The sequence below is a fragment of the Amphiura filiformis genome, chromosome 2 (genome assembly GCF_039555335.1).
Source record: "Amphiura filiformis chromosome 2, Afil_fr2py, whole genome shotgun sequence".
NCBI lineage: Eukaryota > Metazoa > Echinodermata > Ophiuroidea > Amphilepidida > Amphiuridae > Amphiura > Amphiura filiformis.
Window position 1 is genome coordinate 27,724,538 of NC_092629.1, and position 20,304 is coordinate 27,744,841.

At 36.0% G+C, this 20,304-nt stretch overlaps 1 protein-coding gene across 1 annotated transcript; it reads right to left on the minus strand.

Annotated features, from left to right (window-relative positions):
• Positions 1-1,812: 1,812 nt before the first annotated feature.
• On the minus strand, positions 1,813-16,748 carry LOC140139539 (uncharacterized). Its single transcript, XM_072161261.1, has 4 exons — positions 16,658-16,748; positions 15,998-16,054; positions 14,060-14,089; positions 1,813-4,478 (listed from the first exon to the last, which is right to left on the minus strand). Exons 1-4 carry the CDS (start codon positions 16,746-16,748, stop codon positions 3,673-3,675), a joined length of 984 nt encoding a protein of 327 aa, XP_072017362.1. The 3' UTR covers positions 1,813-3,672.
• Between the last annotated feature and the right edge of the window lie 3,556 nt (positions 16,749-20,304).

The window sequence follows — 20,304 nt, forward strand, 5'->3', positions numbered from 1 at the left end:
TATATAAAGGTAAATATATGCTTATGCCAATTTTGCTCCCAATTGCTATTTTTGGACCTTGTCATTTTATTTCGTTCCAATGACCGGTCAGAATGGGAAACTTTGAAAATTCATAATTCGAAAAGTTTTTGACCGATTTTGGCCATTTAACCACCAAAATACTTCTGTTGATGAGTTCTATCCAGAAAACAATCTTTTGTAGCAATAGGGGCAACATGAAATTTTGATGGTTATCCCTATTACTTAGTATAACTATAAGCTTTTACCCTTCAACACTAGTACACACATGCATTTTTATAACAATGATTGGATGCAGCAAAGGGGGCAGTTTAGCTAAGATTAAGGGGGTAAACTGAATGTCTTCGATTCCCCACCCATCCAAGCCAATATCATAAAATGTAGGCCTACTGCTTCATAAAATTCATTCATTGCACCACTGTCAAGCCTACACCCAACACAATCTTGTAAAATATCATATTATGCATCAGTGTTGAAAGGTTAAAGGTTAAAATGTATAGACCTGGAGTTCCAAATACGGTGAAGGCGTGTCTCTGATGATGGTGTCCTCTCACCATGGCGATGGAAGATGGCTGGTAACGATGCCAAATTAGGCCCCTAAATTTGGCAATGCATAGCAATCCAACAATGGAGTATAACAGTGCAGATTTGTTTACAACAATGGAAGTACAGGCTACTACAGAATGTGTCAAAAAGAATGTTACCCAACATGATTGGCAAATTTATCATCAAGATTCAATCAAGATTACAATACATCAACACAGTAAATACAAATATCAATAATATGAAACAAAATATGCAATAATATCAAAGTACGAGAAAAAACATTAACTTGGGTAACATTATTTTTGAATCACCCTGTAGCATGATACCACACAATGAGTTACAGACAAGACAGTATGTCAAGCATTTCAGACGAAGATAAATAAATTTGTGAGTAACAAAAGTGAAGATAAATAAACTCAAAATTAGTCCCAATCAAGCAAATGAATGTTGTTCTTGATTTATTTTTTGAATTATAAGCTGATTTAACTTTAATGTTTTTTTGTTGTTGATGGAATTGTTTTGTCACATTCTGGTAAAAGAAGGAGTGAATAAAGACTACCCATGGAGTATCTTACATCTCAGGCATGGGGTATAAATGTAAATGAGCTATCCACCTGTGATAATAATCTTGTCACATTCTGAGAGTGAAGTAAGCTCGCCTAAGGAGTATAGGCCTATCCTATAAGTCTTCAAAAAATGCATTTTTGTAACATTTTGTTTACTGGCTTGATTTGGGTCAAATGTTGAGTTTACATGTAAAGTTTAGTGAATAGGTTATTATAATGCTATACTCTGGTATGTATTGATGGTAGTAAATGTAGTAATGATATCAGATGCAAACTTTAGTGGAATTTGGTACAGCAGAGGTAATAAGTGGTGTGAATTTAATATATAAATAAAGAGTCAAATTAAGAAACCAACTCCCAAGGAGTAAAATTGGAAATAATGTAGAAAGAGTGGAATACATGAATACATCTGCAATAATACTCTTTAAAGAGTTGAATTTTTTACTCAATATGAGTTACATGGAGATTGCTTAAAACTATCAATTGCTAAAACATTCCAAAAATAAAAAAAAAAAAATGAGTAGATTGCTAACAATGCCCCACACTAATATAGGCCTACATATAAGTAAACACACAGGTAAATACAATATGAAAAGCCAAAAATCTCCCAAATAATGAAGAGTTAAAATGATCATTGTGGATCAAGTACTTTTTGTGGCATTGATAAAACACACATCCCGAAAAACATTTAAAAGAAAACAAATTAAAGTCTGAAAAAGAAAATGCACAAATTTGATAAAATTGAAAGGTGGTAAAACTTAATCAATTTCGTATTTACTTTTCTATATCAAATTATGACAAAAAGATGATATAAACACTATAGAGTAATTGCAAATTTTGAAGGTGAAATCAATAAGAGCAGAATTGGATAACAAACCTGTCACAGACAAGATAAAGCATCATCTCCAATCAAGACATAAAACATGTGTGGGTGTTGTTTTAAATAGTCAATTAACTTAACCAATGAGTGGTGCAAATTCACATAATCATGAAATAATCCATTGAAACAATTGATCAAAGTGCTAACAAGAAGATTGAATCATACAATCAATGTTAGTAATATAAAGTACCATGAAATTGGCCCAGAGTAGGTATCTGGGGATGTGCCACGGTTTTAGGGTACCTTTTCAGCGATTTGGTACATCGATGGGAGGACTTTCAGTGGGCATTGGGCAAAAGTGCCCATAAAAGCGCCCAATTAGGACAAATTTGGGCACTTTTTGGGTGTTTTTGTGAAAAATTGGTATACTGATGGGTGGCAAACTAGCAAAAAGTAGGTATAGAGAAAGTCGGCATCCGAAAGTCTGCGTGGCACATCTCTGTACAAATTTTTTCATAAACCCCCCTGGAAAATTGGTCAAAAGAGCAAGATCTATAATGATCAACAAGAAATATATTGACGAATTAACAAATAACAAATAAACCATGGAAAATCAATAATTTATTCACTCAATCAATTGATCAAATCAATCAATTAATGAATTGATCAACTAACCAAACAATCAATCAATTAATCAATCAACCAACAAATATTTTTTTGAACACAAGTTTCGATATCCTGTCATAATAATGTATTGTTTACATGGATTTGAATAATGACAATCAAACATAATATAAAGTTGACACAAGAGCTTCACTGGAGAGTTGAAGTGTAGGCCTAATAATATCATTTCATAAGGACTTTTGTCCAATACACAGCTTGTTTGGACTTATTTTGATGCATTTTATATCCCGATTCCAAATAAGTCGTCAAAACTTTAAAAATCTGAAATTTTTTCGACGAGAAAATTGACTTTGAGATAATGTAAAATATGGCAAATTTGAGTTGGAATTTTGGTGCTTACATTGATTGCCCCTCAAAAAACTCAACAATTTTCGTTTCCATATTTATATTCAGCAAAAAAAACCAAAAAACACAAACGCGCCTGGTGTCTGGTAAAGTGGTTCGACTTGAGATGACTATGACACTTTTTGATAATGATTTTAAACTGAGGTAAAAAAGGAGTATGCACTGTAACTGTATGCCCTATTGAATTACACATGCATTAAGAAATAATAAACTATCTAAGAACCGCTAACCCAAGAATAGGCATATTTGTACTCATTTTGCTCGATTCTTTATCCGGATTCCAAATCCATCAACGAAATTTTCAAAATCTAAAATTTTTATGACGCGTTATTCAATTTTTTTGCATCTGAGTTTACCACCAGAATCACTGAACGTGCCAAAAAAACACCAACATTTTTGGAATCCAAACTTTCGTCCCCGTATGTGGATTAAGCATAAAAAATGCAATTGAATAAGCACAAACATGACTCGGTTTGGTTCAGCGGTTCTTCAGATCAACTATGCAATTTTTTTGGAAATGATTTTGCCCTATGGTAAAACCCTATAGAAGTATGCGTGAAAATTAATTAAATGTGAAAATAAAAAAATATCCATGAAAATTAATTAAATGTGAAAATAAAATTAATTTGAATAATTGAATATAATTAGCATAATCCCATTGATATGTTAATTTAATGATGTTGATAAATGGGTCTATTTTTTACGTGTATACACTTCAACTCTGCCACTACCCTCCCCTCTAATTACAATCAGTTTGCTGTTACTCTTTGCCATGCCATAGCATCCACCAAACTCATCACGTTGTTGTTTAGCATCTATTGGGATGGTAGTAAGATGTGTAGCATCTTGAGTAAAACAAAAGATATTGGCACTATACAAATCACATATAAACAACACACCACTATGAAAACAAACACGTGGCTTACTCATGCCAGGATATTGAACCCTATGTACTAAGCCATCTTGATTGATGATTTGTACCACACTCCAATCAGAGATGATGACATTATTATGTGATGTGACAGCCATGTATACAGGCTCTATGTCAACATTAAAACTATTGATGTGTTTCCCATCACCTGTGTGTTTACTTATGTAATTACCATAGTAATCACCTACCAACAGATTACAATCTGTGTCCACACATATTCCATATAGCTCTGCTTTATCATTATCTACATTGTGACCTGGTTCAACTGACAACCAACTACCACAATACTTACCATCATCAGCATTATAATACCTGACATATGCTGACTGGTCTGTAACATAATATTTATCTGAGGTGTAAACAACACCCCAGGGTTGATATAGTTTTTGTGTCATTGTATCAAGATTAAACCTGTACTTCCCTTGTGTATTGTAAACACACACACATTTTGCCATGTAGTCTGCAATTGCTATATCTCCATTGCTCTCATGGATAGCTATGCCTCTTGGCCACATCAATTTGCCTTCACCTATCACCATTTGTTTCTCCCATTCACCTACATGTATATCTGAAATGTAACAAGTAAAATATACAATGAGATAAAATAATTGCAGGAAATATAATTTATTAAATACTAATGATAACATGATGAATAACAATAATAACAATGTTAATTAATAAATAATTAATTAAAAAACAATAAATCTGGCAGTATGGCTACCCCCACTAGCATCCCCTCTAATTATAATCAGTTTGCTGTTACTCTTTGCCATAGTCCAGCATCCACCTAGTAAGATGTGTAGCATCTTGAGTAAAACAGAAGATATTGGCTCTATCCAAAAAATTGCAGGGAATATAATTTATTAAATACTAATGATAACATGATGAATAACAATAATAACAATAAATAAATACTTCATTTAAAAACAATAAATTCTATCACGAGAATCCCTGATCGGAAAATAGTCAAGTTTGGATTCATTTCGATGCAATTTTTATTCTTATTCCAGATATGTCATCGGAATTTTAAAAATCCAAAATTTTTACGCCGCGAAATTTCACTTGATGAATCCTATTGATTGGCCTATGGAGTACACCTGTATGTGATATTTTATTTGGAGAATGGCTTTAACCAAAACTGGGCTTGATTGAACTCATTTTGATGCATTTTTCAGACTGATATCAAATATGTCATCAAAATTTGAAATATATTAATTTTGTATGACGAGAAAATTAACTTTGTCAATAGGCCCTAGGCCTATGTATTGAGATAGTGCAATGCAAAGTACATGCTTGTGTATAGCCAGAGTAATGGCGGGAGTAATGGAGGGAACATGGACCTTTTTGAGCATCATTATGAGCATGAAAAATCTGAGTGGAATTTTGAGCTATTTTGACTGCAAGTCTTTGTTTTGTTTACACACGTTTTGCTGGCGTTAACAACATACCGAACGTGAATCACGTGCGTAATCACAATATTTCTCATTCTCGAACTTCCTGACTCATTATTTCCTGCCAAGAATACAATAAGTGTTCGTAAGTATCAAGGAATGTGTCCCCCTTATTCTGCCCTACTCCTTTGTGTGTAGCAGACAATGAACCAACCTGGGGGGGGAGGTACTCTGAGGAAGAAGTTGTTGTAAACCCACAAGAAGATCAACCATTGGCCTGAAACAGAGGAACCTTGGCCAGCATGATGTGATCAATATGACAATGGAATCCTTCCCTCACGATCCCGCTCACGATCCTGTCTACCAGCCTTGGTACTATTGAGATCGGCGGGTCGGTAAAGCCTTCACTGCTTCTTAGTCTATCTCTACAGCATCTATTGCAAAGCCAGAGGACCCACCAGGCAGGATGCATACAGGTCTATCACTTAATGGAACATCACTGTGTATATTATCTAGACAACTCCCAGAGCAAGGAGCCCTATCATCTGCCAACAAGACCTTGTGTGAGGAGAATAAAGTCACTCCTGTAATTTGCATCGTCCTGACGGTGATATCTCCATAAACATGAAAAACTTAGTCTTCATCTAAGTACTCTTCTGGCCTGCCCCAACTAGCTATGATGCTGCTAATGGTCATTAAGTTGGGGGTAATAGTACCACCACTCGAGCTCCCTGTCAGCTTCTGATATCGAAAGTGCTTGTGAAAACGGGTGATGACAGGTGCTGTGAAAATGGATGGAAATATTTTGAGTATGCCTCATGGGAGATGGCCATAGGTCTACCATACTCGTCCATTGGCCAGAACTTTCTGTCCTACTACAGCTGGTGTGCTGTCTGACCCTGTCAGGAGCCGAACACACCAAGTTACCATCATCTGTTCTGGTAAGGGTCCAGTAGCCCCCCTCCTTGAGGTGAGCTGCACCACTAGAAGCAGTGTGGTGAGATCTGGAGTAATACATCAAGCTGATGGTGGGTACTATGTGTGACCCGACCCTGCATGGATCAATCACCAGGGTACCGCATGGTAACCCTGCAACACCACTACCCCTCCTCCTCCCTGTTGACACAGCTGTATGTGCGAACTCTGGCTAAGGGTACCGAGGCACCAGTGCGGTACTGGCTGGTTCCCAGTGCCGCTGACCCAATGTGGCACTGCATAGGCCCCCTATAAAGGGGTTCCTTGCTGTGTACCAGAATACTCTGGCTGGCCAAAGCGCTTTATGTAAAAAACATTGCTGAGTATCCCTGCACTAATGAGGTATTGCATAGTACTGCATACTAAGTACTCGAGTTATATCCGGCCCTTGTGGGCCAGGATCACCCCCTTGCCAGCCGGCATGAGCAACTGCTGAAGGTGCTGCAAAACCACTAGGTGGAATAATCTGCCACGGCCTTAGGCCATGAATGAAACCACCCTGTAGTGGGTACCATGGTACATAACTTGCAGACGACTGACCCTGCATGGGTCTACGCGGGAACCTAGCCGTGCACTGCTATACCCGAGAGATACTGTGTAGGTCCTTGCATGTGAATCTAGCTGTGTATCCGGGTACCACACGGTAGGCCCAGCTGGTCCCTGTCTCAGGGAAGCTAGTTATGTACCACAGCTGCTATCAACTGGTTGTGGAAATCCTAGCTGACCATTTCACCCCAAGCTGCCCATCCATAACGGCTGAATGGGCTGCATTGATCTGCAAGGTCAAACCCCGCTAGATCAATAGGTGATTGACTAGTATGATTGGGAAATGGATTTATCGGCCAAGCCGATTGTTCCATCACAACCGATTGACTACCCATAGTTACACTGCCCAAACCAGCACAGGGAAGGGTGCTCCTACTCTCTCTGTCAGCTCATGACCCACTTCGGTAATAATCACCGAGTGCACTGAGGGAGTTACAGACACTCCCGGGGCCGGGGCCTCCACAGCAGCAACAACCACAACTCTGAATGGTACCAGTGTGAAATAAAAATTCCTTTAAAAAAGGAATGGGGCGCCCAATGTGAGCTTGGTCGTGATGTGGTGAATTTCATGGTGTTTAGATTTGGTATTATTATCTCTTGCAAACCCGGTGACACCTCATTATAGAAATCAGACCTGTTGATAGGTTGTAAGAGGGATAGCCTTTTCCAGGCACAAATTGCACCATATATAAAGAAAGTTTTGCTACTTTGCAACACAATAAAAACTTAAATGCAAAATGAGATCCTGTAGGTGGCTCCCGATGGGGCTTAAAAAACTAAATGCAAAATGAAGTTTTTAAAAAATATTGTTTTGCAGAGTCAAGACGCAGGTATCATTATTAAGCATCATATCACTTATTTATTGTCGAATAAGTGCAGAGTAGGTTAGATATGAATATTAAATGTTAGTCCAAAGTAGCTCAAAGCACATGTACTATACACCTGATCCGTGAACTTGTCTTTTTTAAAGACAAATTCTTGTTTAAAGGTAGTTCTTGTTTCTGTTGAAAAGACAATATTGATGTCTAAGATCTTAATTATATCATTCATAGCATTTAAATTCAGGATATAATATTATCTATAAGACTTCCCCTATGGACAATGGATCTATTCCCTGATCCAGCATGTCTGCAAAATGTATATCATTAGAATTAAGGGTACAGCCTATAGGAATAAAGACCAATCGAACATATTCTTGTTTATGCCATAATATTGTAGTCTTTCAACCCTTTCATAACTTCAGCTGTGTAACTTACGAAAATTCCCGCTAAAAAGTGGTTCTTTTAAATTTTGAAAATCTGGATTTTTCGTACTGATCATACTATAATGATCACCAGACAATAATGTTCTAATCACACTATAGACTGTGTTGACATGAGACGTCAATTGCTAGGCAATTTCGGTCATATGCCCACGGATGTTATGTTCAGTACGATTGTACCATGAGGAACATGCTAACTTAATTTTGCAAACTTTGATAATTTTTTACAAACTCAAATGATTTTTTACAAACTCGAATAATTATTACAAACTTTAATTTTGTTGTTACAAACTTTAATATAATGTATTGTGCATGTAGAGGCCCATTTATTGTCGGATTTCTGTATTTAGATCACGCAGGGGACGCACCATTAGATTCTCAGGGGTGCATGGGAGTTTGGGTCAGGCAGAATTTTTTTTGTATTTTTTTATCTCCTCCAAAGGGAGGATTTATTTTCACCGCCTTTATTTATTTATTTATTTATTTTTCAATTATAATGTATACCTTTATACAAAGTTGGGTGGGAGCAATTTGTTTTAAAATTTCCATCTCACTAGTGGGCGAAGTTGTTTTTCATCTCACTAGTGGGTAAGTTTTTTTCAAAAACTCCCATGCCCCTTGAAATCAAATGGTGCGCCTCTTAACGCTGCTGTGTACTCTAGACATTGTTTCTTTCGCAAAATTGAGGTTTTTTGATGTTTGCACTTTGTTATGTTTTTTATAAATAAAAGGAATGAAAATCCAGATTTGTAAACTCCAACTGCAATATTTTAAGGATTTTATTTCACTATTCCACTCGTGTTTGAAATTGAAAAGGAAAGAAAATCTTTGTTGAACCAGCAGGGTACACGCGCCCAACAATGCATCGCGTTGCGTATCGCGCAATTTGTTAACGCACAAATACGCTACGCATCGCTGACGCTTATCTGCATGCGCTTGGCGCATCTTATGGAAACACCACGGAAGCACTGATTTCACAAAAACCTAGTGGTCAAATGGCTCCGTTTTAGCTGATAAAATGTGGGTTTTTCAAGTTCTTTCCCCCGATTTTAATATCAAGTTATGAATGGATTTCGCTCAAACTTCTCAAGGGGCTGTGGATTTACCCGATGTTCGCGTAATATAAGGTACAAAAACGAAAACTGCCCTATTCCCCTGTGAAATTCGATGAAAGTGCAAAATGTGACCACTTTAAACTTCAACGGCCATCATTTCAATGTTCATTTTCTCGGTAAAATGACGATTTAGGTACACGATAACTCAATAAATACAGCATCTATAGGTAAGCCAATATGAAAATCGTAAAAAGCACGATTGACTCAAGAAACGGTTTTCTCATTTTTTATATTTTGGTCTATTTCCGATTTTAGGCATCATTTTTGTGCAAATAGGCGTTTTGTGAATTTTAAAAGTTCAATTTGATGTCTTATATGGTCAATATCTCAAAATATAAGGCCAATAATTGATATAAAAAAATATAAAAAAACCGTTTTTGGAATGGAGCCTCAAGTTTGAGCTAAAAACAAAATAAAATATTTTGGAAAGAGTGTTTTTTGTTATGATGTACCTAACAAATATTGCCAAAAACTCACTTTTTGTGATTTTCTTCAGAATTGTTGTTTTTACCCCAAATCTGTATTTATATTAAGATTTATTGATGTCTTGCTTTCATAAAAATGTATACTTTTATATGTCTTGTGCGAATAATTACAAAGTTATTGCACTTTTACTACATGCATGTCTGAGAGTACACAGCCTCCTTAACAACAATTGGGCGCTATTAATACACATTAATGTTTTTAAGCAAATAAAATTCCAAAATATGGTACGTTTTCTGCCTTTGCTTGCCACGTGGTAAGCCTATGTTGAGGTTGCGATTATATGTAAAAAAAATTCAAGATGGATACCAACAAGTCGTGTGGCCGAGCGGTCTAAGACCCTTCTTTAAAAAAGAAATCATATCGCATCGCGCATAAACTCAATCTCGATAGCCTGAGTCTCGCTGGGAGTCTTGCTCTCTCGTGAAAATTATTAGAGTTTGTAAAAAAATATTTGAGTTTGTAGAAAATCATTTCAGTTTGCAAAAAAATATTTGAGTTTGTGAAAAATTATTTTAAGTTTGCATGTCCCTCATGGTACACCGTAGTTCAGGGACCGTGCTTTTAAAAAACCCGCCAGATCGCAATCAGGCCATTGACCTGTGTAGTGGTCATACGTTGCTCGCTCAACCATAACATCATGACTGTCCCTAATAGCTACTCATTAATAATGCGTTGCGTCAGGTCATGGACTCTATTCAATAATTTTAATCCTTTCTTTAAGGTCAATAGATGAAAGGGAGACCTTGAAAAACAGATGCGTGTTTCTAGATAATATTTTATCATCCAAGCTGGTGATCTAGGATATTTCTAGGAGGCGACACTTATTAATTCATACCGCTCACATCTTTCTTCATCCAATGGACTTTGGGGAACTGCTGAGATAATAAGTGGATGTTACAATCTAATCGGCTACAATCGGCATAGTTGATGATATCTGATTCTGATAATTCACTAGTAGCAGCGAAATTACAGCGCTTTGTATCCTCTGGTGCACTATATAAATCTTATATGGATTCATGTTATTTATTTATTTTATAAATATTTCTTGTAAACACAATCTAATGTGGTGCTCACTACATGTAGAAGGCCTGGTCTGCAAATGTTCAGTGCATAAATCTAGTAAAGATAAAGCTTCATATGTTTAGTGTAATCAAATGAAATACCAAAGCTGGATATTATACAATCGTGATGCATTCCTTCTTGTTATGGACGACAAGTATTAACTTTGATATTATTATGGCAATATCCATTCCCTTCTCAATTGATTATGCTTTCTTTCGAAAAATAAACCATGAGGCCTAGAGGCCATGATATAAACCTATATTCGGTATGCGGAAACCTTCCACTGTTAGGGCGGCGCTTGCACTCGCATATTCACTAAACTGCCGCCTCCTTCATTTGCCAACCTTTATCGAGGGGCGCGTTTGAGGTTTTATAGTCATACATGTAGGCCTACCATTTTTCACCCTGATGTGGCAGTCAACGTCAACGCATTGAAGCAGCTGTTTCAAGCTCGCGCATCTATGTGGCGTATTAAGCGTGTGCATGTGTACACCAGCGCTTCGACCGAACGCTAGTAATTATTTGGCTGTGCCCAATTAAATGCTCACTGTACTGACATCACTACCACATCAGGATGAAAAATAGCATATCGCATAAACCAGCCAAATTTGTCATAGGTTTGAATTGTAATAGGAAAACCGTGAATATATGGTCTCAAACTCTGAAACATCTGAGCAGAAGCGTGTCCTTTTTACTGGTTTAAAGTGAGTCTGTAGCTGTCGCCATCTTTGGAATATAATACAACATTCTCTGGCCAAACATCGGGTTAAATGTAAGTAAATAGTTCAAATCGTCTAAATTCAATAATATCAAACAGTCACGGACATTAAGTCAAGGCTACATGAGAAGTTTGAGGTAGGTCACGCATTTCCTTGGTATAAAAAACAGCCAAAAGGATGTCCAAAATTCCCTCTTTTTATCACAACGCGATTTATTACGAAACAGCATTTTCATAGGGCATAGGCTGGTTCTTTCAATTCTAGTTTAAAATCTGTTCGTCACATGCAGTCTGATTTGGTATCTATGTTTTCATCAAAGTCTTGGGAACCAATGTGGACAGTAGTTTCGTTTAAAAAACGGATACTGTTTAAAATATCAGTATTCTGCGAGCGACATTTTGAGTGTAAAATGCATTGAAAATTGTCGGCTAAAGAATGCATAAATTAAAATCGCGAACAGTAATAGCAACAATAACTATCTACATTCCAAGCGGAAAGCGCTTTTCATAAGCATACCACCTATTTTTGGGCAATCGCTGCAACCGAAATATGAAATTCCAGGCCATCTGTAAAAAGAGCGTGAGCATATTTTACTATGAACTTGGGACATCAAAACACATGTTTTAATTGGTGTCAGACCTATTTTAATGATACGATAATTATGCCCCCAATAATGGCTTTCATTTGAACTATTATTTGTTAAACTGCTATTTTTACTTTTTGAGAAATTAATGAATTTATCGAAAAACTCGACGGAGAGTGTCACTTTAACAGCTTCATGCCTTAACACCTGATAACGACTGTTGACTAGTATTATAAAACTTCGAACATATTTCATATCTGCCTAAATTCTTCTGGTAGAATAAACAACCTTATCTCTGTTTCTGATAGCCAATTTATCTTGAAGGTCATCACAAAAATAATGCATACGTAGTGGTGATGATTTCTTGTTGGTAAGAAGAAAAGCCCAGCATTATTTCAAAAGAAAATATCACATTTTCATCAAAATGTACAAACTTTTAATATGTTTGGTATCAATCTGGACTGAAATTGAATCATTCGCCAGATTCCGTTGATTACAGCAAAATTCATCCACAAATAAAAATCATATTATTGGGTCACCATATTGTAAGTTTGGCAACTGTAGTTTGACAATAACCACTATATGGATTTTATGGTAATTAACAAACAAAGGCCATCGGTTTAACCCCAATACATTTGTACATTCATTGAATGACTTTGAAACTTTGGGTACAAAAACTCATACTCTGCAACTTAGGTCAAATTTTGCACTATGATTGTTTAATTGAGGTTATTGGACTATGCCATTGAGATTAGGCTATTGTGGTCCATGGTGTTGGTCACCGTCTATCGGGTTCTAAGAGGCGGTAAACTGGTTTTTAAACCAGTTTAAAAGCCTTACAAAGGTACAAAGGTCACGGATTATTTGGTGTTTTTACAAATCCATTAATTTTGTGTTTTCAACAAAGAATATCGCACACCATTTTATCCCGTGCATAACAGAAAACAATAATAAAATAAAATCCAAGCATATTGTGGTTTTATTTCTGAGCAAGGGCATAATTTTAGCAAAACAATTGCGGAGTAAATCTAGTAAGAGTGAAATTAGAAGCTACTCACAAACTCATGCCTATATTGTGGGACGCCTCGGCGCCCCAAAAACTCAGCATCCTCATCACATGAGACCAAAGGTGGATAAGGGGTGATGATCAGCAGTGAGGGCACCAAGGGATCAGTGATTTTTGTTATTATTCATTTACATGGGATATATGACTATTGGTTTTTTCTGCATCTTGGGGATCGATGCAAGAAGTATCTTAAAAATTAATCAACATCGGAAACGGTAAGAACGTCCAGTGTACGGAGTCTAAATACGCACACATTCGGTAAACACTTTGATTTGAGTATAAAATAGTGTAAAATTTCACATTTTCGTGCACAATAAACCATTGTGTATCATCTATCACTTCAAATATGAAACTGAAAATTTATCCCTGTAAAATTGGAGCAAACTAATGCTCAATGGGCAAATGTTTTTCATTGCCTTCCCTGAAAAAGTCCAGGCATACCATTGTTATCCAGTGGTTTTTTTTGTTTCAACCAAGTTTCATAAAAATCTTATTTAACCAAGAGCAACCCTTTGATGACATTAAATTTTTTTTGACACATTATAACAATGATCAGTTTCAAGTACTTACTTCTCTGAATTCAGATGACTTCCATTTAAATTTAAATGTAAATTTGAAAAGAAGTGACAGATCATGGATGGTACACACAGTCATGTTTATGTAATTTTATCCCCAAATTGTGACAGTCTATTTGTTTAATAATTGTCTATAATTCTTGGCTATTTTGTACAGAAACAAGATGTAAAATTGAACTTGCTGCTTAAAACAACAAAGTACAAAAGAAATGGAACAGTTTCAACGTATCTCAAATTGAATTGACAAATGGCATACTTTGTTTGTGTCATAATCATGTAACATGAAACAATGAGCATGAACATTTATCAAAATTACACATAGTTTTGTTTTAGAGAAACCCTGGTTGAAATAAGAATGCCTGCAACTTACCAGCAGCAGTGAGGTTTCTTTTAGGTGAATCTACAAAAACAAAGAAACAAACAAAAAGTCATATTGGTTGATTGACAATACTCAATTCTCAGACAATACATTAATAGAATGTCAGATATAGAATGCTACTTGGGTTTGGCAATAATATTCCTATATCAGTACATCTGGATATAAAATAGTATCTGTTCATTTTCTCTAATAGTTTCATCTGTTCTGGTTTATTTAAAGGATCATGACATTCTAGCTAGGCAGTTTTCCTTACTAATCTTCTATACTCAACTCTATGCTATGTTGCTCTCTATATGCTTTCTGACATTTCATTTAATAGGATTTTAATCAATTTTCACACAAAGTTTTTATTTTATTTATGTCGTATACAAGTCAGTAAGTACAATTGCATCTTGGATAATTCAATACATTATACATGCTCCTCTGAGTCCTCTCCAATGAATGGATGCAGATTATGAGGTGTGCATCCACCAGACACCATCATATTGAATGGTAGAAGTACAAGTCAGTGGTATAGCAATTCAGTCATAATTGTAATTGCTCAATGTATGTCTCTCCTAATAATTGTAAGTCAGCGGGGGGGTGATTTCCTAATGGCGTGCCATAGAATCCTTGCAACCCCTTTCGGCCTGCCAAAAATTGGCTGCCCCCTCTTGGCCTGTCAAAAGTCTTTGCCACCCCCTTTGCAAATGCCAAGTTTTTGGGTTCCCAATTTGCAAACTTTTGGTCTAGATTATAATGTGAGTGCAGTGAGCAGCGAATTTTTCATTTAAATGTTCTGTATTGAAGCCTTTTTAGCATGTGTTCTGCAAAAGGTGATCGGTAAAATATGTGCCAAAATTGCCCTCCCCCCTTTCGACCTGCCAAAATTGCTTGCCCCCTGCCTTTCCACCTGCCAAACATTGCTTCCCCCTTTTAACTTGCCAAAATATTCTTGCCCCCCTAATTTTTCCCTCACCGGCACTCATAAATATTGTACAGCCCCTAAGATGTATGCCTTTGGGATGTTTGGGAGACCAGTGTATGAATTATATTCATAACCTCATGAATAAATGCAATACATGCGATCCAATCATTTTTATTTATTTGCCAAAACGCAAATGCTGAATGTGGTTACTAATATTCGACAGTGGACCTCTGCGCCGTCAGCATAAATATTAGTAGCCTCCGCGTGCGTGGTGTTGTGCGTCGAACAAACTGTGCACGTGCTGGCCGCCGTATTTGGATTGCGCGCTACCATATTCGCCTGTTCAATATTTGGAAAGGCAAAACGTAATTTTTTTTATTTTTAAGGAAAATTGTGAGTTATTTTAATTGACTACGGTTAATAAATTTGCTTTGGACCTCGGGATATTCCTCGGTTCCAAAGGCAAAATGTTTAGATTTTTCACAATGCCCTCCAAATAACTGATTCACAGTTATTAACCTCTAACTATCTGATGTTGCATCTTCATTTCAACTGACTACTCACCACCAAGGAGAAGAAAGCATACATTACATGTATACATATATACATCTAGTTTCAGTCAATGTTCATTATGTTGTCTGACTCTGACATTATTTCATGTTTACTATTCTTGAGACATGTACATGTATACTTATCCCGAAATTTAATGCTGAAATTTGATTTCTTTGAAATTGGCGCTGTTTTAGCTGGCTAATCACACTCTGTACCTTTAATAACATTTCAAAAAATTAAATCTGAATTGTATAGTTTGTAATACCTGATGATGGGACCTGAATGAGAAATCAATTTCAAGACAGAGTCATCAGTGTAATCTTCTCAAGGGTAACAGAATCATGCATTAAAAGTATCATCACTTCATTCATCTTGAAATTGAAGCATCTACCACAGAATATAGTCACCAGCTTGTATTCACAAAATAAGTAGTTAGGTTTCACAAATACATTAGAAATGACATGTCTTACCAGTATTACGAGGGACCACCTGCTTAGGAGTCGTTCCTGGAGATGGGGTTTCTTCACCTATAAAATAGATGAGATAATGTTTGTATTACTCCCTTAAAATACTGGTATCATACTGATTCATTGAATATTATTACAAGACACACATACTGGTTCATTAAATAGTTAGGGTATTTATAAACCTGCTTTAATACAGAAAAAACAAGGGGACCATAATTTGAGATAATGAAGCTACAACTTATTAGATAAAAGTATGACATATCCAAAAGGTCAAGCGGACATACATAGTATGGGATGGGAACAAATGGCCTCTCAGCAAACATGTAAGAGCTAATTATATGTCTATGGAGAGAGTCAAGGTGTTGTCAATGGCCTTTGCAGACCAGTTTTTCTGGTGTGTGAATTAAGCATTGATATATTTCCGAAAATAATCGACCATGAAGTAGCTAGTGTTTCATTATGTCTTCATATAAAGAGTAACTCGGTAGGTACAATGATTGAGAAATTAAGTTCAAAGCGGAGTCAAAGGAGTGTAACCTCCTCAAGGGTAACTGTGTCATGCAATAAAAATAACATTAATTCATTCTTCTTGAAATTGAAGCATCTACCACAGAATAGAGGTTATAGGTTTTACAGATACACATAAAAGTAACATTGTCTTACCAGTGCTATGCTGCTTTCGCTTAGGGATGACTCGCTTTGGGACAGCTCCTTGAGACGGGGTTTCTTTACCTATAAAATAGATGAGAGACATGTTCGTATTACTACCTTAAAATACTGGTATCATACTGGTTCATTGAATAGTTAGGCTATAATAAATAAACCTACCCTGAACCAAATAAAGCACATTAGAAATGTACTTTATCTGTACTTTAAGGGTACTTTAACTGTACTTTCTGTTAATTAGTACATATAAAGTGTACTTTAAATGTGCTTATTTTTCATATCCTGGAAAAACTGTGTACTTTAAAGGTACTTCAAATGTGCTTTATATGACTTTAATTATACTTCATGAATATTTGGATAAATATGGGAAATTTTTTGTGCTTTAACTATACTTTATTTGGACTTAGTTTTTTCCCAGTGTCAGTGAGTATACTTTAATTGTGCTTATTTTGGACTTAACCAAATTTTGAACATCAGTGTGTACTTTAAATATACTTTATCAGTACTTTATGTATACTTTACCTGGATTGGTTTTCCCCGGTATTGTCAGCAATGTAAGAGTACTTAAAATGTGCTTTTCAGTGCACTTTAATGTACTTTAATGTGGTCATCATGGTCATGTGACGTTTACATATACAAGTCACATGACTACATTCTTCTAGATTTGAAAAATACCAACGGCCATCTTGTGCTAAGGTTGCATATTGCAATGGATGTATAAAACTGTTCATATTTATATAAAATGAAGGACTTAATGGACTTACAAATACAGGCTTGATTACAGGAGATAGTTACTGGTAATGTATGCTTGCATGTGACATACTTGTGTTACCAATACTTTGATAAGCTCCATATGTGGTAAGCTAGAAGCTTACTGGTATATGGTATGGAACCTCGTTAAGCACAGTACTTTAAATATGCTTTTTTCAGTATGCTTTAAATGTACTTTTCTATTCATTGTGCTTTATTTGTACTTTAAAGGTACTTTATTGTCGTTCCAAATGTTGCACATTGGAATGTTGTTTAGAAAGCATATTTAAAGCACAGTGCTTTAAATATACTTGTTTTGGTATAAAGTATAATTAAAGCACAGTACTTTAAATATGCTTGTTTGGTATTAAGTACAATTAAAGTACAGTACTTTAAATGTGCTTTTTTTCAGTGTGCTTTAAATGTACTTTTCTGGTCATTGTGCTTTATTTGTACTTTAAAGGTACTTTATCATCGTTCCAAATGTCGCACATTGGAATGTTGTTTAGAAAGCATATTTAAAGTACAGTGCTTTAAATATGCTTGTTTTGGTCTAGGGTTGGTAAATATTTACTACCATAGATGAATTTAGCATAAAAAACGATTTTACTGTGGTTCTTAAGATATTTTTGTAAATCCCTACAAAAATAGGGGGTGGAGAGTGATCCTAAACTAAGGGTCTGTTGGTGTGAGATTTTACATCATAAACTTGTACTGGTGGCATTATGCTGAAGTTATAAGTGAAGATGCATTGAGTTCAGTTTGTTTTCATTATATTTTGAAGCTTTTTTGAAGTTTTGAAGCCGCCCTTTGAAAGCCCAGGCACGCCACTGTTTTCTAATGTTTTTGTTTCATGAAAATCCTTACTTAACTACAATTAAGCAACCCTTTGATGACTTTGAATATTTTTTGACATATTATAACAATGATAATTTTCAAGTTTAAGAAAATATATAACCAAATTTACTTCAGATGACTTCCATTTAAATTTTAATGCAAATTTGAAAAGAAGTGACAGATCATGGATGGTACACAAATACCAAATTGTGACACAGTCTATTTGTTATCTATAATTCTTGGCTATTTTGAACAGAAACAAGATGTAAAATTGAACTTGCTGCTTAAACAACAAAGTACAAAAGAAATGGAAGTTTCAACGTATCTCAAATTGAACTGACAAATGACATACTTTGTTTAATTGTGTCATAATCGTGTAAAATGAAACATTGAGTATGAAAATTTATCAAAATCACACAGTTTTGTTTGAATAGAGAAACCCTAAATAAGAATGCCTGCAACTTACCAGCAGCAGTGAGTTTTCTTTTAGGTGAATCTACAAAAACAAAGAAGCAAACACAAATTCATATTGGTTAATTGACATACTCAATTCTCAGACAATATATTTTAAAAAGGAATCATGCATGCAGGGACATTGCCAGGGGGAGCCCCCTCCCAATAAAATGAGGATGGCAAAGAGTAAAGTGTCCTTAAAATGACTAAAAATGGGACACAAAATTGACAAATATGGGACAAAAATTTGGCTTTGCCCCCTCACACTGAAATCATGGCTACGCTACTGGAATCAAGACATCCAAGCTCCAGATTTCTCATTACTAATCTGAGCGTAGCGAGCACCAAATTGTGCATATTTGAAGATTCTGTACTGAAGCCTTTGTAAGCATGTGTTATGTAAAAAGGTAATCGGTAAAATATGTGCCAAAAATTGCTTCCCCCCTTTCGACCTGCCAAAATTGCTTGTCCCCCATTTTGAAATGCCAAAAATTGCTTTTCCCCCTTTTCGCTTGCGAAATATTCTTTCCCCCTAATTTTACCCTCAAAAGGGCTCATACTTAGGCCTGGGTGCTTAATCTCACCGATTAACTCTGCGGCGTGCCCGCAACCCAAGCCGCAGACCCACGCCGATGCTAAGAAATAAAATACTGTTGCGATATGCACTAACAAAATGTATGTCTGCCCGATGAAAAGCCATGTTCAGTCACCCGTTCATCGGCTTGATTGGCCCAACTCCTACATTTCTCGCAACCGGCTTATAACACTTGACAACAATACCCTTACAAATTAGTGTCCTTGAGTGCATTGATTCTTTGCGGATTATATCAACTGATCCATAAATTGCTCACGGTGAGTAAACTCAAGTAAGTACTACAATAAACATTAATATAAAGGTTTTGAGTAATATGAATGGCAAACCGCAGAGCAAGAAGATGGCAAGATGTTGCAAACTCGATACCCATAACTGCTCGCGAATTCGCAACCAGGGATATGGCCACACTATATTAATTCGTCGCCGTACTTTCTGATGTTGCATCTTCATTTCAACTGACTACTCACCACCAAAGCAAAAAAAAACAAAAACCAACAACAAATTGCATATAACAAATTTTATTCATAGTTAGACTACCTTTTGAATATTATCTAGTTTCAGGCAATGTTCATTATCTTGGCTGACTCTGATATTGTTTATGTTTTCTTGAGACATGTACATGTATAATTGTCACAAAATTTAATCATGAGATTTGATTTCTTTGAAATTGTGTGGTGTTTATGTCAAGCTATGGAAGGCCGATGAGGAAGGGGACGTTCACCAATATCTTGGACTAATGACGTGAAGCTGGTTTCTAACCAAGGAATACAAGGTGCAATGCACTTGGCATCAGATCAAGTGAGATGGCGTACTCTTGTGAAGACCACAGCAGCGCTACAGAGCGCCACCTGACACACACAGAGAAAGAGAGAGAGATGTCAGGCTAATCACAGAGTGCACCTTCTGTAACATTTCAAAAATTTAATCTGAATTGTATAGTTTGGAATACCTGCAAAGATGGGATCTGAATGAGAAATTAATTTCAAGGCAAAGTCATGAGTGTAACCTT

Excerpts from the sequence above, each read along its gene's own strand:
- LOC140139539 (XM_072161261.1), bottom strand. The coding sequence starts at position 16,748 with ATGTCTCTCATCTATTTTATAGGTAAAGAAACCCCGTCTCAAGGAGCT. Across the intron at positions 16,055-16,657 it reads GCGAAAGCAGCATAGCACTG|GTGAAGAAACCCCATCTCCA; the intron begins GTAAGACAATGT and ends TCTATTTTATAG. Across the intron at positions 14,090-15,997 it reads GGTGGTCCCTCGTAATACTG|ATTCACCTAAAAGAAACCTC; the intron begins GTAAGACATGTC and ends TTGTTTTTGTAG.